This window comes from Equus asinus, chromosome 22, assembly GCF_041296235.1.
Source record: "Equus asinus isolate D_3611 breed Donkey chromosome 22, EquAss-T2T_v2, whole genome shotgun sequence".
Taxonomy (NCBI): Eukaryota; Metazoa; Chordata; class Mammalia; order Perissodactyla; family Equidae; genus Equus; species Equus asinus.
In genome coordinates, this window is record NC_091811.1 from 43,012,199 (window position 1) to 43,035,147 (window position 22,949).

The 22,949-nt window shown below is 35.2% G+C and overlaps 1 protein-coding gene across 1 annotated transcript in view; it reads left to right on the forward strand.

The window, feature by feature from the left end:
• The window catches only part of REDIC1 (regulator of DNA class I crossover intermediates 1), a 73,686-nt gene that overhangs the window by 18,237 nt on the left and 32,500 nt on the right, over positions 1 to 22,949 (forward strand). Inside the window, exons 3-7 of the mRNA XM_070494785.1 lie at positions 8,442 to 8,580; positions 13,652 to 13,784; positions 14,186 to 14,234; positions 15,785 to 15,973; positions 19,654 to 19,769. Coding sequence (XP_070350886.1) covers positions 8,442 to 8,580; positions 13,652 to 13,784; positions 14,186 to 14,234; positions 15,785 to 15,973; positions 19,654 to 19,769 — 626 coding nt within the window. The remainder of the gene's footprint in view (positions 1 to 8,441; positions 8,581 to 13,651; positions 13,785 to 14,185; positions 14,235 to 15,784; positions 15,974 to 19,653; positions 19,770 to 22,949) is intronic.

Genomic DNA, 22,949 nt, shown 5'->3' on the forward strand with positions numbered 1-22,949 from the left:
ATAAAGTTGGATAAAGAAAGCAACTCACAAAAGAATACAAGCAGTAAGATTCCATTTACGAAAAGTTCCAAAACAGAAAAAGTATGTTCGAAGGTAGTAAAATTTAAAGAAAAGCAAGGGAGTGATTATTATGAAAGCAGGATAGTTGTTAACTCAGTGAATTTATGCTTCATTGTAAATTTAACTTGTATTTCCTTGATTACTAATGAGACTGAGTATCTTGTCATTCAGGTTTCCTCTTTTGTCAGGTACTTTTCCAAGTATTTTTTATTTGAGTTGTTTGTCTTTTTCTTATTGTGTCTATGTATTTAGGAATTATTTGTCAGGTATATTTGTCCTTTGGCTTTTAATTTTAGTTTTTCAATCCTGTCTTTGAAGAAAAGTTATTAATTTTAATGTAATTGAATTTATGAATTTTTTTCTGCTTTATCTTTTACTCCTTTGTAGTCTGTGACACAGTGGTTAGTATGATCTTTTAAAGGCACAAATCAGAATTTATCATTCCCCAGCTTAAAAGCCTCAATTGCTTTTCATTGCTCTTAGAATGAAATCTGATTTTACCAAAGTCTAAAAGAACCAGAAGGATCTGCACCCTGCCTGCCTCTCTGACCTTGTTTCTTACTACTTGTCCTATTCATTTTATTTCAGCCACACTGACCTTCTTTCTGCCGCTGTTCTTTGTCTGGAATAGTCTCCCTCGAGATATTTGCATGTCTGGCTTGTCAACATTTGAGTCTCAGCTAAAGTATGTCCTCTTAGATTGGCCTTCTCTGATCACTACATCTAAATAGCTCCCTGCCCTCCAAATGCTGTCTCTCCTTTACCCTCTTTAATTTGTCACTCTTTCATAATCCTATATTTTCTTAGAAATTTGTTTATTCTGTCCCCCCATTAAAATATCTTCATGAGAAGAAGGATTTTACCACTTTTGTTCATTTTCTATCTCCTGTGCCTTGAACTGTCTCTAGCAATAACATAGACACTCAATAATAAATAAACTATGAATGAAGGCTGTCCCAAGACTATTTTTAAAAAGTAATCTAACTCTATCTGGAACATTCTTTTGAATATTTATCAGAAAGGGAAAGACACATGGCTCTTCCCAAGGTGTTGATCTCTAATCGTGTCACTTTTCTCTTCTTTGAAAATTTCATACCTTCCTTTACCTCCCCAAACCTCTCTTTCCCAACACTGTTCTTTATCCCTTCATGCTCGTTAAATGACCTTGTATCATAGTTCAGAGGAAATAGAAGCTATCAGATGAGAATTATCTCAAATTTTTACCACCAGTTCTATAAACCACCTTCCTTCTTCATCCATCTTCTCTTTCCCTCCTCTAACTATAGAAGTAGTTCCCTCTGATCAAAGGAAGGTCTCTCTGTCTGTGATCTGGATTCCATTTACTTCCGCTTTCCATTGATATTTACACATACTGAATTTTCTCCTATTAGACAAGTAAAGGTGTCTCTGGGTCCTTTCTCTTTCCTGCTATGCCCTTTCACTCGCATCTCCCATTTGCTCCTTATTCCACTTCACTGTACAGCTCTTACTAGTGTCAAAATTGAACTTTATAAATCATACAGACAGAAAATCAATAAGGAAATATTGGTCTTAAATGACACATTAGACCAGATGGACTTACTAGATATATGCAGAGCATTCTATCCCAAAACAGCAGAATACACATTCTTTTCAAGTTGGTCGGAACATTTTCCAGGATAGAGCATATGTTAGGCCACAAAACAAGTCTCAGTAAATTGAAGAAGATTGAAATCATATTAAACATCTTTTCTGACCACCATGGTATGAGACTAGAAATCAACTACAAGAAGAAAACTGGAAAAAACAAAGCATGGAGTCTAAACAACATGCTGCTCAACAACCAGTGTGTCATTGAAGAAATCAAAGAGCAAGTAAATGATACATGTCTACCTAAGGAAGTAAGAAAAATCTCAGATAAACAGTCTAATCTTACAACTAAAGGAACTAGAAAAGGAAGAACGAACAAAACCCAAAGTTAGTAGAAGGAAGGAAATCGTAAAGATCAGAGCAGAAATAAATAGAAACTGAAAAAATACCATAGAAAAGATCAATGAAACTAAGAGCTGGTTCTTTGAAAAGGTAATTGATAAACCTTTAGCCAGACTCGTCTAGAAAAAAAGAGAGAGGCCCCAAATAAGTAAAATCAGAAATGAAAGAGAAGTTATGTCTGACACCTCAGAAATGCAAATATCATGATATTGCTATGAACAATTAGATGCCAGCAAATTATACAACCTAAAAGAAATAGATAAATTCCTAGAAACATACTGTCTTCTAAGACTGAATCAGGAAGAAATAGAACATCTGAACAGACTGATTACTACTAATAAATTGACTCAGTAGTCAAAAAACTCCCAAGAAACAAAAGTCTAGGACCAGATGCTTCCACAGGTGAATTCTGCCAAACATTTAAAGAATTAATACCTGTCCTTCTCAAACTATTTCAAAAAATTGAAGAGGAAGGAATGCTTCCAAACTCATATTATGAGGCTGACATTACCCTGATACCAAAAGCAGACAAAGACACTACAAAAAGAGAAAATTATAGGCCAATATCCCTGATGAATGTAGATGCAAAAATCCTCAGCAAAATATTAGCAGACTAAAATCAACAGTACATTAAAAGGATCATACACCATGATTAGTGGGATTTTTCCTAGGCATGCAAGGATGGTCAGTATGCACACATTAATCATTGTGATATGCCACATAAACAAAGCAAAGAATAAAAATTGTATGATTATCTCAATAGATGCAGAAATAGCTTTTGACAAAATTCAACATCCATTTATGATAAAAATTCTCAACAACGTGGGTATAGAGAGAACCTACCTCAACATAGTAAAGGCTGTATATGACAAACCCACAGCTAATATCATATTCGATGGTGTAAAGCTGAAAGCATTTCTTCTAAGATCAGGAACAAGACAAGGATGCCCACTCTCACTACTTTTATTATATTGGAAGTCCTAACATAGCAATTAGTAGGAAAAATAAAAGCCAGCCTGATGGGAAAGGAATAAGTAAAACTGTCACTGTTTACTGATGACATGATACTTTATACTAAATATATATATATACTTTTTATTTTATATGTATTGTTTATATATATATATATACACACACACTAAAAACTCCACCAAAAACTATTAGGATAAATGAATTCAGTGAAGTTTCAGGATACAAAATTAATATACAGAAATCTGTTGGGTTTCTATATACTAATAACGATCTATCAGAAAGAGAAATTAAGAAAACCCTCCCATTACAATTGCATCAAAAACAATAAAATACATAGGAATAAATTTAACCAAGGAGATGAAAGACCTATACTCTGAAAGCTATAAGACATGGATGAAAGAAACCGAAGACAAATAAATGGAAAGATGTATTGTGCTCACGAATTAATACTGTTAAAATGTCCGTACTACCCAAAGCAATCTACAGATTCAGTGCAACCCCTATGAAAATACCATTGGTATTTTTCACAAAACTAGAACAAATAATCCTAAAATTTGTATAGAACCACAAAAGACCCAAAATAGCCAAGCAATCTTGAGAGAGAAGAAAGCTGGAGGTATCAGATTTCCAGATGTCAAACTGTACTACAAAGCTATAATAATCAAAACATTATGATACTGGCACAAAAACAAATGCAGAGATAATGTAACAGAATAGAAAGCCCAGAAATAAACCCACAAATATATTGTCAATTAATCTACAACAAAGGAGGCAAGAATATTCAGTGGGGAAAAGACGGCTGTTTCAATAAATGGTGTTCGGAAGACTGGACAGCTCTAGCCAAAAGAATGAAACTGGACTACTTTCTTTCGCTATGTGTAAAAATAAACTCAAAATGGATTAAAGACTTAAACGTAAGACCTGAAACCATAAAACTCCTAGAAGAAAACTTAGGCAGTAAACTCTTTGACATCAGTCTTGATAATTTTTTGGATCTGTCTCCTCAGGCAAGGGCAACAAAAGCAAAAATAAACAAATGAGACTACGTCACACTAAAAAGCTTTTACACAGCAAAGGAAACCATCAACAAAATGAAAAGGCAGTCTACCAAATGGGAGAATATACTTGCAAATGATATATCTGATAAAGGGTTAATGTCCAAAATGTATAAAGAGCTCATACAACTCAATATCAAAAAAATAATTCAATAAAAAAATGAGAGGAACTGAATAGACATTTTTCCAAAGACATTTACAGATGCCCAACAGACATGTAAAAAGATGCTCAACATCACTAATCCTAAGGGAAATGCAAATCAAAACCATCAAAAGACAATAAATGTCAAGTGTTGGTGAGGATGTGGAGAAAAGGGAGCCCTCGTGCACTTTTGCTGGGAATGTATACTGTTGCAGCTACTATGGAGAACAGTATGGAAGCTTCTAAAAACATTAAAAACTAACATATGATCCAGCAGTTTCACTTCTGGGTATTACCTGAAGAAAACAAAAACACTAATTTGAAAAGAAATATGAACCCTTATGTTCATTGCAGCATTATTTGCAATAGCCGAGATGTGGAAGCAGCCTAAGTGTCCATCGGTGGATATATTGGTAAAGAAGATGTGGCATATATTTATTCAGTGGAATATTAGCCGTAAAAAAGAAGGAAATCTTGTCATTTGTAGCAACATAGATGGATATAGAGGGTGTTATTCCAAGTGAAATATGTCAGACAGAGAAAGATAAATATCATCTGATTTCACTTATATGTGGAATCTAAAAAACAAAACAAATGAACAAACAAAAGAGAAACAGACTCATAGACACACAGAACAGGCTGGTCATTGCCAGTGGTGAAGCTGGTGGTAGGTTGGGCAAAATAGGTGAAGGGGATTAAGAAGTACAAACTTTCAGTTATAAAGTAAATAAACCATGGGGGTGTAATATACAATGTAGGGAATATAGTCAATAATATTATAATGACTTTGGTGACAGATTGTTGGTAGAATCATTGTAGTGATTATTTCGTAATGTGTGTAAATGTCAAATCACTATGTGTACACCTGAAACTAACATAATGTTCTATGTTAACTAAAATTCAATAAAAAAATTTGAACTTTATGTTATTCAATTCCAAAGATATTTTTCATATACTTTAATGTGTCATCATCTGCTTTTCCATAACCTTCATCTTTTTTGTTTTGGTGATACAAACTTTATGTAACACTTCATGAAGTGAACAGTCTTCTTTCAGAGAACTGCTGCCCGTTCCCTTCATCTTGAAACAAGCTCTTCCCTTGGTTCCTTTGACACATTCTTAAGATTTTATTTGTCTCCCTGGCTGCTCCTTTTAAATGTCTATTTTCAATTTAAAATTTGATTGTCTTCTGGAAGTTTTCTATTTATCTTCTAATTATTTTTTACTTGTCTCTACCAAATGAGACTTGTTAAAAAAAGTTGAGCCTAACAACAAAAAATCAAACAACCCAGTCAAAAAATGGGCCGAGGACATGAACAGACATTTCTCCAAAGAAGATATACGGATGGCCAATAGACACATGAAAAGATGCTCATCATCACTCATCATCAGGGAAATGCAAATCAAAACTACACTAAGATATCACCTTACACCTGTTAGAATGGCAAAAATAACCAAAACAAAAAGTGACAAATGTTGGAGAGGTTGTGGAGAAAAAGGAACCCTCATACACTGTTGGAGGGAATGCAAACTGGTGCAGCCATTATGGAAAACAGTACGGAGATTCTTCAAAAAATTAAAAATAGAAATACCTTATGACCCAGCCATCCCACTACTGGGTATCTATCCAAAGAGCTTGAAGTCAGCAATTCCAAAAGTCCCATGCACCCCTATGTTCATCACAGCATTATTTACAATAGCCAAGATGTGGAAGCAACCTAAGTGTCCATCAACTGATGATTGGATAAAGAAGATATGGTATATATATGTATACACACACACACACACACACACACACACACACACACACACACACGCAATGGAATACTACTCAGCCATAAAGACGGATAAAATCGTCCCATTCACAACAACATGGATGGACCTTGAGGGTATTATGTGAAGTGAAATAAGCCAGATAGAGAAAGACGAACTCTGTATGACTCCACTGATAGGTGGAAGTTAAACATATAGACAAAGAGAACTGATTGGTGGTTACCAGGGGAAAGGGGGGGTGAGGGGAGTGCACAAAGGGTGAAGTGGTGCACCTACAACATGACTAACAATAATGTGCAACTGAAATTTCACAAGGTTGTAAACTATCATAATCTTAATAAAAAGTTAAAAAAAATACCACACAAAAAATATTTAGAAATAAACTTGATATCCTATAATATGAAATATGTCACCAAAAGCCATTGGAAGTCATGACTATACATATAACATTTGAAATATTTTAACAATCTGTCTTTTATACTCATGCTTTAGTACATTTTTTTACTAAATAAAGATTTGCTTGTCTTAGATATCCCCATAGGAATTGTATGTGGAGGCCTAACAACTTTGTTAATGTGCTAAAAAGATTGGAAATGTGTTTTGAATTTATTGTTTATTTGATATTAAATAATAAAATAGTGAAATTGTCTGCAAAAGTTACCAAAAAAAAAAAGTTGAGCCTAACCTTGTCAGGTAAATTAGTTACATACCTTTGTTCTCTCTAGGAAAAGAAAGATTAGACGTTATCATGATGGATAGATTATGAGGGTTCAACCTCTTCAGCCGTGTCCCCTGGAGTAAAGGCTTGCTCCCTTCATACACAGTGTTTGTACTGTTCTTCTTCATTCCTGGAACATTATCTTCCCACACTCTGGCTAACTGACTCATCCATCTATCTTAGAAGTCATTTTCTAAGAAAGCTTCCCTCTCCTCCTGCCCTCCCTCTGCCAACTCTCCCCACATCTACCAGTAGTTTACATACTCCTGATGCTCAGTTGTAATTGTTTGTGTCATTCTCTTTCTCATTATGGTCTTATCCTTCACAGAGTACAGTGCCTTAGGAAATAATATCTTAATTCCAAGACACTGTCAGTTATAAGATCCAGAGTCATGTTTTTCAAAGGGGAAAAATATTTACATCCTGAAGGTTCTGTCATTTCATTGCTGACCATAGTGTGATCTTTTTAAACAAGCCCCAATGTGGAGTTGCACATCACTCAAACGAAATGTAAACACTTTTTTATCTGTGGTTAAGTTTGCATAAAAATGCAGCATTTACTTTTTTGCTTGATAGCTGGCAAGTCTTTTACAGTTCTTATGTTTTTTAGAATCTTAAAAGTCTATTATAATTAATATTCTGAAATATTAATGTGATAAAACCTTAACTTCTTGGAAAAATGATACTTCCTCTTGCATTAAATATATTACCATCTTGGACTTTTTTCACTTTTTATATCTCACATTTATAATCACGTTTATGCCATTGTGTTATGAGTTATATAGTGAAGAAGATGTTTTCACAATTTGTTATAGTGTCTAATACATAATAGTTGCTCAATAAACAAATTTTGAACAAATGCCTTTGAACTTCTTAAATTAAGGATGTAATCTGAGAGAAAAAGAATGAAAATAAGAATAATTCTCAATCAGAAATAAATACTGAATGAAAAATGATAATTATTTACAAGTCTGGTTTAAAAGAAAATCTAGGAGTCATGGGGAGATAACAGAATTAAGTTAGCTTTGGCTGCAGATAAGTTCTCACATAGCTTCTTTTTGTTTTTCTCTTCTCATTTCAGTTGACTTTTATTGGCACACAGCTGTGCGTATCTTTAGGCTTTTTATATCTGTGGTATAGCATACTTTGCAGAAAAACAAGTTTTTAGCCTATCAGATTTGTTTTATCAGGTTTTTAAAAACGTTCCACATTCGGGGCTGGCCCCGTGGCCGAGTGGTTAAGTCTGTGCGCTCCGCTGCAGGCGGCCCAGTGTTTCGTTGGTTCGAATCCTGGGCACGGACATGGCACTGCTCATCAAACCACGCTGAGGCAGCGTCCCACATGCTACAACTAGAAGGACCCACAACGAAGAATATACAACTATGTACTGGGGGGCTTTGGGGAGAAAAAGGAAAAAATAAAATCTTTAAAAAAAAAAAAAAAAACGTTCCACATTCAGATAATTTTTTTTTAATCTTTTGATACCTGGGAATGGCTTTATACAGTTCTGTTTTAAAGGCATTACGCTTAACAAAAGAAAGATTATAAGAAGCTGTAATTTAGAGTCTTTGGGCGAACTACAAGTTATCATGATTCATTTTAATTTATATGTAAATATGTAAAGGAGGTGTCACAGAAATATAAAAAATATCAAGTCAATTATTTAATAGCATTATTGCTTTTTATTATTGATGATTCTTCCTGAAACTATATGGTTGCTAGAATAGCTTTTTATTTTTAATTTTTTTAGGAATATTTTGAAAAGAAAAGGTTAAAATCAAAAATGAAATTACAGGGAGTTTTATCACCTGTCAAAAATTCTGCTGTCAGTTTAGACCTCCTTAACCTGTATATGGTAAATCAGATATCTTGCCAGAAGAAAAGACCTGGTAAGTAAGCCTCTCCAGTAACATTTTGTTTTGAGTCTGATGTGATCATAATGTTTAGTTTTCCAATAATTTTGTAATTTTAGAACTCAAAGGATGTGGAAAGTAATTTTAAAACTTGATTGCCCTCTTAAATTAGAAGCTTTGTTAGTCTCTGCTTAAAATGTTTTATTGTTTAATCCATTTATTTTTTTTTTAGGTGGTGTGTTATATAAAATTAATTTTATAAGGTATGGTTAAACTTATAGTGCTGTTGTTTCAATTATTATGTTATTTTGTCTAGGCAGATAGTTACCAAAGTTTGGCTAAAGAGCAGGGAATAAATATCTTTACTGTCTTATCCTATTTGGAGAATTTGTTTGAAAGGAAGAGCTGAACAAGTTTTTGCCTCAATGATTGGTTTCCTATCTCATAACTTGAATTTCTTAGACATTCTTGGGATGTTAACTATAGTAGTCTAATACTTCAAAATAGAGTTCATTTTGGCCTGCACTTTGATTCTTCAAGTAAATAAAAAGTTTAATCAGAGTATTTTTTTCTCTCTCAAGGAAACTTGTGTCTGATATTTAATTTTTAAAACAAGTGCTAAAATGAGAGCTTAAGAACTGAGTTCATAAAAAAGGGATTGAAATTGATCACAGTATTGTTAGTGTCTCCTCTTTTCCTTTCTGTGCTATTTTTGTTTCTCCACAGATGACAGTTGTCACAAGTAAATGTAGTCACACTTTAGTAGAAGTAAATACATTATTAATAAACTTTGGGAATAAAAGTTTCTGTTGTAAATATATTTGCTATATTTAGTTCTTTTTCTTCATTTGTGTAATAGTGTTATCAGCTATTGTCACCATGTCTTACATTAGATCCTCGGATCTTATTCATCATTTTGCTGAAAGTTAGTACCCTTTTCCCAACCTTTCCCTATCCCCCAGTCGCCAGATCCTGGCAACCACTTTTCTATTCTCTGTTTCTATGAGTTTGACTTTTTTTTTTTTAGATTCCACATGGAAGTGATACCATGCAGTATTTGTCTTTCTCAGTCTGGCTTATTTCACTTAGCATAATGCCTTCTAGCTCCGTCCATGTTGTCACACATGGCAGGATTTCATTCTTTCTCATGGCTCAGGAATATTCCATTGTATATATACACACACACACATATACACACCACACCATCTTTATCCATTCATCCATTGATGGATGCTGAGGTTGTTTCCATATTTTGGCTCTGTGAATTATGCTGCTGTGAACATGGGAGTGTAGATATCTCTTTGAGATCTTGTTTTCATTTTATTTGGATATATACCCAGAAGTGGGATTGCTGAATCATATGATAGTTCTATTTTTAATTTTTTGAGGAACCTCTATATTGTTCTCCATAGGGTTTGCCCCAATTTACATTCCCACCAACCGTGCACAAGGGTTCCCTTTTGTCCACGTCCTTGCAAACACTTCTTACCTCTTGTCTTTTTTTTTTTTTTACTTTTTGTGAGGAAGATTGGCCCTCAGCTAATATCTGTTGCCAATCTTCTTCTTTTTCTTTCTTTCTCTCCCCAAAGCCCCAGTACATAGTTGTATATCCTAGTTGCAGGTCATTCTAGTTTTTCTATGTTGGATGCTGCCACAGCATGGCTAGATGAGCAGTATATAGCTCTGTGCACAGGGTCTGGACTGGCGGACCCTGGGCCACTGAACTGGAGCACACAAACAACTATTCGGCCACGTGGTCAGCCCCCTCTCTTGTCTTTTCGATGATAGTCATTCTAACAGGTGTGAGGTGATATCTCATTGTGGTTTTGAATGCATTCCCCTGAGGATTAGTGATGTTGAACACCTTTTCATGTACCTGTTGCTCAGTTGTATGTCGTCTTTGGAAAAATGTCTGTTCAGTGGGTCCTCTGCTCATTTTTTAATCGATTGTTGTTTTTTGATATTGAGTTGTATGAGCTCTTTATGTATTTTGAATATTAATCCCTTATCAGACAATATGATTTGCAAGTATTTTCTCCCATTCTTTAGATTGCATTTTCATTTTGTTGGTGGTTTCCTTTGCTATACAGAAGCTTTTTGGTTTGATGTACGACCAGTTGTTTATTTTTGCTTTTATTCCTTTTACTTTTGGTGTCAAATCCAGAAAATCATCGTGAAGGCTGATGTCACGGAGCTTATTCCTTATGTTTTCTTCTAGGAGTTTTATGGTTTCAGGTCTTGTATTTAAGTCTTTAATCCATTTTGAGTTGACTTCTGTGTATGGTGTAAGATAGGGTTCCAGTTTAATTCTTTTACATGTGGCTGTCCAGTGATGTATTTAACTTTATATATTTCCTTTCTCCCTCACTCTGTTTTCATTCATACGTTGAACGTATGTTTTTTGAGTACTTACCCTAAGTATTGTATTGGATTCTGGAAGTAGAACAGAAAATAACAGGGGCAGGACATGCTGCTGTAGGGGAGGAAGAGAATTCCTCTATCTCTTGTAGGTTCTTCTGGCTGGGCTATGAATTAAATTGACATGAGACAGAATAAAAGGAGAAAATCAAACAAAGCTTTGTAACATGTATACATGGGAGAAATCCAGGAAAACTGGTTAACTCCCAGACTGGCTAAGGTTGTCATCTTAAATACTGTCTTTGGCTAAAGACAAAGGAGCATGTTGGGGGTGGGAGGGAGTCAGTTATGGGAGATTACCAGAAAAGGACAGTAAATAAGAGAAAGGTTATTATGCGGATTTAAGTCCTTGCCTTCTGCCTTGATAGGAGTTTCTGGACATAAGGACATCCCCCCTCTTCCTGGTACAGAGAGGGAGTTACCTTTACAAATGGAGATTTCCATTACAAATGTAAATGTGTTTTACAGAGGGTAGCTTCTACTTTTCAGAGCTTCTCGCCTGTCTGCAGTTTCTTAAAAGTAATCAGCCCCAAATAATCCTCATGCCAAAGAGACACATTTTGGGCTGGCCAATTCTGATCCCCCACACTACCAAAAAATAAGGTACCTTGGCATATTGAATATTTTGAGCTGAGGAATTTGAGGAAGCAGCATGTGCAGGAAGGATTTTCATGTGAGAAGTGCCCTCGCTATACCCCGAGAAAAGGAACGTTGTTATCTCCAACACAGAGGGAACACCGAGAGGAATCTAATGAACAGAACTTGCTGTTTCCCTCAGTTTACTACACTTAGCTGATACCCCTTTTTGTCCTGTCACATTTCCCCAGGACTTTCCGCTCTTCATCAAACCTAGCTTAAAAATGCTCAGGTTTAACCACTTTGGGTCTTCATTTCCTTACAAAGTTTTCCACATAAAACTTATATTAAATAAATTTGTATGCTTTTTCTCTTGTTAATCTGTCTTTTGTTACAGGCCCCCAGCTGATAATTTAGAAGGGTAGAGAGAAAAGATTTTTCCTCCTCTACCAAAGCAAGATTTTATTAGTTAGGACTCATGACTGCAAATTACGGAAACTTAAAAAATATATATTTACTTACTTAATGTTGTGGACTGAACGTTTGTGTGCCCCCAAAATTCATATGTTGATGTGATATTAGGAGGTTGGTCCTTTAGGAGGTGATTGGGTCAGGAGCGTGGACCCTGATGAGTGGAATTAGTGCCCTTGTAAAAGAGACCCCAGAGAGTTCTCTCACCACTACCACTGTGTGAGGACACAGGGAGAAGACAGCTGTCTGTGAACCAGGAAGCGAGCCCTCACCAGACAGCGAATCTGCCAGCACTTTGATCTTGGACTGCCCAGCCTCCAAAGTGAGAAATAAATTTCTGTTTTGTATAGTTCACCCAGTCTGTGGTAGTCCGTTATAGCAGCCTGAACGGACTAAGACACTTAGCTAAAAGGAAGGGTAGTGGTGCAGCTGGGCCTCAGAGACTGCTTGAGTCAGGAAATTGAATACTACCAAGATTCTTTTTCACTTCAGATACTAGTTTTATTCTCTCAGACTGTCTTCATCAATGAAGCTTAAAATGTGACATTAAAAAACTAACATTGACAACTAGAAGCTATGTACCAGGGGGCTTTGGGGAGAAAAAGGAAAAATAAAATCCAAAAAAAACCCACTATGAACTAACATTGCTCATCTCTCCAATTTCACCACCAGGGAAATACTGAGAACTGCTTCTCTGATTCTGAATTTTTTAATTCCGCTGGAAGGATGTTGCCTTGCTCTGCTGGTGTCAGGTCTCAGCGCTGGAACAATTACTTATAACCAGAGGGGTGTAATACCATTATTGAGTGGCAGGTGGTTGCCACTAAACCAATTATTTTTTCCAGGGAAGCAGGGTTATATAAGAAGATAGAATCTCTCCACTACAACTCTGTAGTTTGTGCATGTGTAAAAAGCATGTCCTGGAAAAGGAGCGTAATTAAAAGTACTAAGCGGTCAAAATAGTTATATCGTCTATAAGGAGAGACGAGGCTGCTGCATCTAAAGTTTAAAAATCTAGTGAGGGAGATAGAGTTAATCAAGTACAGTAAACTATGGTAAGTGCTATAATAGAGAACATATGTAGTGCTATGGGAGTGTGTAATATAGCAACTGATACAGTCTAGGGGTTAGGGGAGTTTTGAAGGAATCAAAAAATAAAGCAAAATTTGTAGGGCCCCTTTCATGAGGAGAATGTAAGATGATGAAGAAAAAGATGATTTGAATTATCTGTGATAGTTGCTAGTACTGTAATGTCTTCTATCATGTATAGAATATAGGTGGTTTTAGTAAATATCTAAGATGTACATTTACTTAATGACCATGGTATATCAAACAATGCTTTTAAAAGATTTTATTATTCATTCTTAATTTTTTTTTTTTTTTTTTTAAAGATTTTATTTTTTCCTTTTTCTCCCCAAAGCCCCCCGGTACATAGTTGTGTATTCTTCGTTGTGGGTTCCTCTAGTTGTAGCATGTGGGACGCTGCCTCAGCGTGGTCTGACGAGCAGTGCCATGTCCGCGCCCAGGATTCGAACCGACGAAACACTGGGCCGCCTGCAGTGGAGCGCGCGAACTTAACCACTCGGCCACGGGGCCAGCCCCTATTCATTCTTAATTTTTAATTGCAACTTTTTCATTATAGAAACTGTGAGAAAACCGATCCATGTGAATATGAATAGAGACATAAAAATGCCCCTGAGAAAACATGATTTAGAACTTCCAATGTCGCCTCATCTTGTCCCGTCTAACCTTTGCATTGATGATATGGAAAACAAGTAGGTTTTAGCTAGGTTGTATATTATTAGGTATTTGAAAGAGTCATTATCAACTCTGTTTTATTCATTGGAAAATGTATAAAGGGATTATCCTAGCTCCAGTTTTTGTTTGTTTGACTGTTAGCAGTATTATTAAACTATTAAGACCTTTGTCAATGAACTAATATCCATGCTAAGTGTTTTTTGGATGCATAGTTTGACTTTCCTTATCATAAAAATCTCTCTGTAGTAATAATATAATTTTTATAAAACACAATAATATTATAACCCTGGAATGATTTACTTAAGAGTTCCGTATGTTTTCATATTTGTATAGAACAGTATGAATTTTAAATATTTATAAAAGATAACCAATTTTATTGCCACCTATGTGTTTAACTGTTACATTTTCTTTTCATTAGTTTACACTATCAAAGACAAGGCAGCAAGGAAGAACTTGGCCCAGTTAAGGTGAGAGTTAAACAAAAATTTATTTAAGTTATTTTAACAATTGTGACATGCCACTGTTACCCAACCAGGTTCATTTTTGCTCGCCGCCCAGAAAGCCAAACACTGAGATGACGAGATAGCAGCAGAGAGAGGGTTTACTCACAAGGTACCCATGTGAGGAAGTGAGCTCATGAGCCTGAAATTTGCTTCCCCGAAAACAGAGACTCAGGGATATATATGGGACGGGGTCAACGTCGTCTGAAATGTGGAGAGAGGTGATTGGAGGTGAGGCGAGGTGAGGTAATGATGATCTGCACAAGCGTAGTCAGACTTCATGCCTCTTCATAGGACCCATGTTCACAAAATGGCGACATCAGCATGATCTGAGGGTAGAGTTTTTAGCCTCTTCGAGTTAAAAGGTCACCTGTCGGACATCTCCGTGGGCCCAGTTGATGAGTTGGTGGTCTCAACTGGCCTGAAGTGGACAAGGAGTTCTAATTCCTGAAAAACAGCTCACACACGCATTACCAAGGTGATGCAGGCACCAGGAAGATGTTACCTATAGGAGCCTAGCGGGAGTCAGCATATTGCCTAAACAGCACAATTAACAATGAGTGGGTTAAACAGCTAAAAGCTATAATCAGTAATTGCAAAAGGGAAAAAAACTTTAGTTCCTAGCTACTTAATCATCAATGGCTCACTTTCTGCCAGTTTCACCATCAAGTGATATAAATTTTTTGAGAATCAGAGAAAATTAGTTATCCTTTAAAAAAATTTTTAGTCTTTAAAATTGTTCTTTTAGAAGTTTTTAATGTAAGAAACCTATACCTTAAGAATATTTTAACGATTGCTTATGAGAAACCCTTTGGAGTTCTGGTAATGTAGACTAGGCCTTTGTGTGCAAAGCATTTGATTCTGCCTGTCACTGAAGAGCTGCAAAGGATAATTCATTTGGGGAGTTCTACTTTGGGTTCATGTGATCATTGAGCCATTCATGTTTTCAAATGTGGTGACCAGACTATTTTATTTTATATCAAATTGTGATTTTCAATATTCATGTTGATCCCAAGAGTATTTTTCTTTCAAAGTATATTGCAAATAATTATTTTTTAGCAAATAAGACTTTAATCAATTAGAAAACACATAGATTGTGATTAAAGCTTGAAATGTGAAAGTCCAATGCCATATTATTAATTATACTTTCCTTTGAATAGCCAAAGTTAAGCTACGTCAGAAAGATAATGGCAGTGATACTAAAATCTCTGGGAAATCTTTCACCTGAATTGTAGATAAATGAAACTTAGATTTCCTGTCATTAGGAGATGACATGCAGGAATGGAGCTTGAGGGTAGAGGGGACCATCGGTGAGAAAGGCAGATGGAAAGGAGCTCTTAAGTATAATCTTAGTTGATAACCTCTCTTGTCTTAGTAAGGACTGTCAGTTACTGATGACTTGCCTTTACTTGGGACTTTTTCTCTAACTCGTGACCTTTTTCACTTTTATTTTAACTTTCCTCATCTCTAGTTTATATATTTTGGCAAATCAAATGATTGTATCTTCTTTCCTATAGTCATCACAAGTCATGGACTCATATACAATGTTCGAACCTCAATTGAGCAGAATAGAAAACTGCAGCTTCACACCACCATCTTTGTCAGCAGAATTAGCTTCTAACAGAGATATTACAAGACAAAATTTTATTCCCAGAATAGTGCCTAGTCCTCAGAAAGTTGCATATGAAAAAAAGCAGAATGAACAGGTACCTTTCTTTTTTTAAATAAAAGTCTTTATTGAGTTAGATAGGTTACAATCTTGTGAAATTTCATTTGTACATTATTGTTTGTCAGTTGTGTTGTAGGTGCACCACTTCACCCTTTGTGCCCAACCCCCACCCCATCTTTCCTCTGGTAGCCACTAATCTGTTCTCTTTGTCTACATTTTTAAATTCCTCATATGAGTGGAGTCATACAGAAATTGTCCTCCTCTATCTGGCTTATTTCACTTAACATAATTCCCTCAAGGTCCATCCATGTTGTTGCAAATGGGACGATTTTGTTCTTTTCTATGGCTGAGTAGTATTCCATTGTATATATATACCATATCTTCTTTATCCAGTCATCTGTTGATGGGCACTTAGGTTGCTTCCATGTCTTGGCTATTGTAAATAATGCTGCAATGGACATTGGGGTGCATGGGACTTTTGGAATTGCTGACTTCAAGCTCTTTGGATAGATACCCAGTAGTGGGATGGCTGAGTCATAAGGTGTTTCTATTTTTAATTTTTTGAGGAATATCCGTACTGTTTTCCATAGTGGCTGCACCGGTTTGCATTCCCACCAGCAGTGTATGAGGGTTCCTTTTTCTCCACCACCTCTCCAACATTTGTTACTATTTGTTTTAGTTATTTGTGTCATTCTAATGGGTGTAAGGTGATAGCTTAGTGTAGTTTTGATTTGCATTTCCCTGATGATCAGCGATGATGAACTTCTTTTCATGTGCCTATTTGGCCATCCGTATATCTTCTTTGGAGAAATGTCTGTTCATGTCTCCTGCCCAGTTTTTGATCGGGTTGTTTGATTTTTTTTGTTGTTGAGTTGTGTGAGTTCTTTATATATTATGGATATTAAGCCTTTGTCAGATATATGACTTGCAAATATTTTTTTCCCAGTTAGTGGGTTGGTTCTTTGTGAACAGGTCCCTTTCAATCACTAGTTCTTAGCATTTTATATTTTTGTGATATGCTCTTTTTTTCTTTTTATGGATTGAAAAAATATTAGTTGTGGGTTGCTATAGATATAGCCAAATTAGGAGAGAAATTAAGTATAATAATTCTTCTTAGGTTAAAAACTTAATTCTCTGGACTGTAGAAGATTATGAATCCCAAAACTGGAATGTTCTTTAAAAGTCTTTGAAATCATCATCTTTTTATAAAATTATTGATAGTAAAATTGACCATAGTTCAATGTGTTATGTAATACTTGATTGTAATCACAGTAAAGGAGTAGTTGGTGATGTCATGATGGCCCAGTATACATGATATGGAAAGGATCCTTTGAATAGCAGTACATAATCTCAGTGATGTCATAGTAATCTGTTAAAGTATAAGTTGTGATGGCTTGATTCTTTCTATGACTTGAAAGATAGCTGGTTATATGCACTTCCATCCAAGACTATGCACATATATGTATATAGATAGAGATATTTAGTGCTAAAATGTTCAATCGTTGTAGTCTCTAAAGTTAAAATTATAAAAACATCCAAATTTTTGAAGTTTGAAATATATATGCCATAGAACATACCAAGAAATGATCTTTTACTAAGTTTACATAGAGTTAAAAAATATAAAATTATTAAAGGTTACTATACTAATATATAATGGTAGTGAGTAAAATGGTTATGTAAACACTCTATCTTGTTAACAAGGTTAACAAGAATATTTAGTTTTGAATCTCTCCCATTTTTAGCATGAGGTGGTTTTATGTCATATTTGTGTATTATTTCTAAATTAATTTATAATTAGCAAATTTATAAATTATAGTTATATATTACAGTATTATAGTTATATACAATATGTAATGATATTCAATTTTATTGAAGTATGTTTTCTGCTTTTCAGAGAAGGGAAATGAAGTATTGTGCTAGGCTTATTAATTTAAGGACCCAATAATTTTTTGTTGTTGCTTTGGTGAGGAAGATTGGCCCTGAGCCAACATCTGTTGCCAGTCTTCCTCTTTTTGTTTGAGGAATATTGTTGCTGAGCTAACACCTGTGGCCCTCTTCCTCCATTTTGTATATGGGTTGCTGCCACAGCATGGTTTGTTGAGTGGTATGTAGGTCTGTGCCCAGGATCGGAACCAGTGAACCCTGGGCCGCCGAAGCATAGTGTGGGAACTTAACCACTATGCCACTGGGCTGGCCCCCCAATAATTTTCGAGTGATGCAATGAAAAACATTCAGTTACCCGTTCCATTTGTATTTTATAAGACTAAAATTTGCATCCTACATCAGCTTTAACTCATCCTTGCTTTGTTAAATAGTTTATAGGATAGAGAATGAGACCCTGTGTAATCTATACTTGAATAATCTTCTACTTAGAGACTGCAGGTTAGTGATTATCTCCAAAGGGGTAAATAATGTACTTCATATGGCAGAAGAGAGAAAAGAGAAGCTAACGTCCCTGGTAAGGTGTGGTGTCACATTGTGAAGTATTAGGGAATTTATTTATTTGGATATATATTTGGAGAGATTTCAGGAAAATTAAAATGAGACTATAAATTACATAAGAAAATGAGTTGAAAAACAGGTTAGAATAAAAAGTGGTCTGGGGCTTACTAGTCCCTGGAGAAGTAGTATTGAGCCAATATATAATATTCTCTTCTGTTTTGATTTGTTTGTGTGTTTCTCGCTTCAAGGGATGACATTGTCCCTGCACCATTGACACTGTCTCTCTGAGGCTGAGATGAGATGTGTTATCAGACTTTATTTTCAGCTTTTCTTGATTTTAGACCTTTTTTTAAAAAAAGACTTTTAGTATCTCTTTTTGCCTGCACGTGTTTTTTTTTCTGACTCTTTCTGTCATTGCTTGTCTTTGGACGTCTCGTTTCTGTGTTTCATGGCTTATACATAAAATATACTACAGATATGAATTATTATTGCTGGATAGATTAGTGTTGGGCCATTATAATATCTTTATATGGTACCTTCCTCATTAACAAATGGGTTATCACATCTGCTTTTCACAAGAGTCTTTCCATACTTTCCCCGTTTTGCACTCAGTGGTAGCGATATTCAGAAAGATTAAGGTAGCAGGGCCTGGCCCTGTGGCTGAGTGGTTAAGTTCACGCGCTCCACTACGGCGGCCCAGGGTTTTGCCGGTTCGAATCCTGGACGTGGACATGGCACAGCTCGTCAGGCCATGCTAAGTCGGTGTCCCACATGCCACAACTAGAAGGACCCACAACTAAAAATACACAACTATGTACCGGGAAGTTTTGGGGAGAAAGAAGAAAGATAAAATCTTTTTTTAAAAAAAAGATTAAAGTAGCAGTCTAAAATTACTTAGTAAATGGAGGAACTGAGATAAGTACAGTTGTTTCCTTGGGAGAAATCATTATTTTCTGTCAGCGATATTTAACTTTTATTTACTCAAGATCTTGGTGTTCCGGGTCTTTTTTTTTTTAATCTTTTTTTACCTCTGAGAAAATGTTTCGCTCACATAGATCAAACCTGTTATTTTAGCAGTCATTCAAATACTGACACTGCTTTCATTATTAGAACAGTATTTATTTTGTTTTCATTAAGGACACTCTTTCTTTTAGACTAAAAGATACGTTTTTAAACTATAGATGTCTACTTAAATGAGGTTTTACGGTAAATTATTTAAATTGTATATATGTACATTTACCCTTTTGGCAGGTTCTTCCTTTTTTTTTTTTTCAGCTCAGTAATGTTAATTATTCTAATTCCGTGATTTCCAAATTAAACAAAAATCAAGATGCTTTCAGTCCATCATATAAAACAGCACAATTTGGAACATTATTTGAAAGATTAAACAGGTAAGCAAAGATGTTGAAGGAAATAAAGAACCTGTAGCATGCTTTCTTTGAGTTATTAATTTGATTTTACTGGACAGAAGTATTTTTAGTTAGAAACGTAAACAGACCTAAGTAAAACTTCTAAGGAAAAAAAAACACTGTAAGTAAAATGTAGCATTTAATTAAAGTAGTTATAAGTAACGGATTTTCTGATGTACATATCTACCTTTCATTTATTTATTTTAAAAAATATTTTGGGCCAAGGTGTTTTGCATCTGTTTTATAATCCCTGTTTTATGAATTACTACTTTCTTTTTCTTTATCATAAACATAATAATTTTTTTTTCATATTTATGGTAGTTGATCAGTGCCCCATTTTTATTTTCTAGGTGTCTGTATTTAAACTCTGGTTCGTTGTTTTAAAAGACATTAAACGTGTAAAACCAGTTTGAATCACTCTTGGTAATCATAGTGAGAAACTTTGACTCTGTAATTCTGTCTCAGTCTTCCTCATTTTAGTAAATGGCACCACTATTCACTCAGTTGCTTAAGCCAAAAAAAAGTTGTACCTGATTCCTTCCTTTCCTTCAACTCCCAATATCTGTTTCACAAAGTATTGTCAATTCTGTATTCTAATAAACTTTAAAGTTATCTACTCATGTCTCCATCTCTATAGGTTCCATTTCAGTCTAAGCCACCACTGCCTCTTGCCTAGAATTCTAATAGCCATATAACAGTTCTTTTTGTTTCCTCTTTGTCCTTAGGTCTATTTTTTTTCACACTTTATTAATGTATAATCAACATACCATAAACTGAACTTATCTAAAATGTGCACTTTGGTAAATTGTGACATATGTCAAAAATAATGACCATTCATCATCCCCAGTAGTTTCTTTGGGCACCTTTGTAATCCCTTCCTCTGGCTACTTTACATCCCTTACTCCCATCCCAAGGCAACTGCTGATCTGCTTTCTATCACTGTTGATTAGTCTGTATTTTCTAGAATTTTATATAAATTTCATTAATACAGTATGTTCTCCTTGTTTTGGTCTAGCTTCTTTGACCTAGCATAATTTGAGATTCATCTATGTTGTTGGTTGTGTATATCAATGGTTCATTCCTTTTTATTGCTGAGTAGTATTCCATTGTATGGCCATAGCACAGTTTATTCATCTGTTGATGACCATTTGGCTTTTTTCTCCAAGTTTTGGCTATTCCAAATAAAGCTGCTATGAAAGTTCATATAGAAGTCTTTGTTTAGACATATGCTTTCATTTCTCTTGGGGAAATATCTATGAGTGGAATGGCTGGGTCGTATGGTAGGTATATGATTAAATTTTTAAGAAACTGACAAACTGTTTTCTAAAATGATTTGTACCATTTTACATCGCATCAGCAGTGTATGAGAGTTCCAGTTGCAGCATACCTTTGACAACACTTGGTAAAGTCAGTCTTTTAAAATATATGCCATTCTAGTCAATATGTAATAGTATCTTACTTTGGTTTTAATTTTGCGTTTCCCTAATGACTAATGATGTTGGCATCTTCTCATGTGCTTATCAGCCATTTGTGTATCTTTGGTGAAATGCTTACCTTTTTCCTTTCCTTAGTGGTGTCTTTTTGAAGTAAAAAAGGTTTTAATTTTGATGAAATACAGTTTATTAATTTTTTCATTTAGAAATTGTTTGTGTGTTGTCATAGCTAACAAGTCTTTGACTAAGCCAGGGCCATGAAGATTTTTTCCTATTTTTTTTCTGTCTTGTAGTTTTAGATCTTACATTTAGGTCTATGATCTGTTTTGAGTTAACTTTTATGTATTGTGTGAGGTAAGGGTCTAAATTCACCATTTGCATTTGTGGAAAGGAAAGAATATCTTTTCCTCACTGAATTGCTTTGGCACCTTTGTTGAAAATCGATTGACCAAAAACGTAAGTTGTTTTTCTTTTCCCCCAGGAATCTCAGTTCTGTTCCATCGGTTAATTATGTCTATCTTTATGTCAGTGCCACGCTGTCCTGATTACTATAGCTTTACTGTATGTTTTGAAATTGAGAACTGTATTAGTCTTCCAGTTTGTTGTTCTTTTTTGAAAATGTTTTGGCTTTTCTTAGTCCTTTGCATTTCCATATAAATTTTAGCATCAACCTGTCAGTTTCTGGAAATAAAAAAAGCCTACTTGGATTTTGATAAGGATTGTATTGAATCTGTAGATCAATTTGGGGAAAATTGCCATCTTAACAATAGTGATTTTTCCAATCCATGAACATGAAATGTTTCTCCTATTCATTTTTTTTGAATGTCATAACAGCTTTATTCATAGTAGTCCCAAATTTGAACTAACCTAGATGTCCATTAAGAATAGAATATTATGGGGGTGGCCTGGTGGCATAGTGGTTAAGTTTGCATGCTCCACTTCGGTGGCCTAGGGTTTGCAAGTGTGGATCCCAGGTGCAGACCTAGCACCACTTGTCAAGCCGCACTGTGGTGGCATCCCACATAAAATAGAGGAAGATTGACATAGAGGTTAGCTCAGTGACAATCTTCCTCAAGCAAAAAGAGGAAGATAGGCAACAGATGTTAGCTCAGGGCCAGTCTCCCTCACACACACACAAAAGAATAGAATATTATATAATATTCATGCAGTGAAATAATACACAGAAATGAAAAAAAAAAACCTGCTGATACATGCAGTAACAAGCATCTCCATGGAAGAATCTCAACACAAAAAGAGGACCATTGTGTAATTCCATTTATGTGGAGTTCAGAACCTGGCTGAATTAATGAATGGTGATAGCACTCAGAATGGTGGTTACTGTTGGGAGGTGTGGACTTGGAGGGGCATGAGAGAACCTTCCAGTGTGTTTGAAGAGTTTTATTTTTCCAGATTTATTGAGATATAATTGACAAATAAAAATTGTATATATTTAAGATGTTCAAGATGGTGATTTGCTATACATATACATTGTGAAATGATTACCACAGTCAAGCTAATTAACACATTCATCACCTCAAATAGTTACCATTTTTGGGTATGTGATCAGACCACTTAAGATCTGCTCTATTAACAAATATACAATTTACAAGTATACAATATAGTATTATTAACTATGGTCATCATCTTGTACATTCGATCCCCAGAACTTACTCATCTTATAACTGGAAGTTTGTACCCTTTGACTAATATCTCCCCATTTCCCCTACTC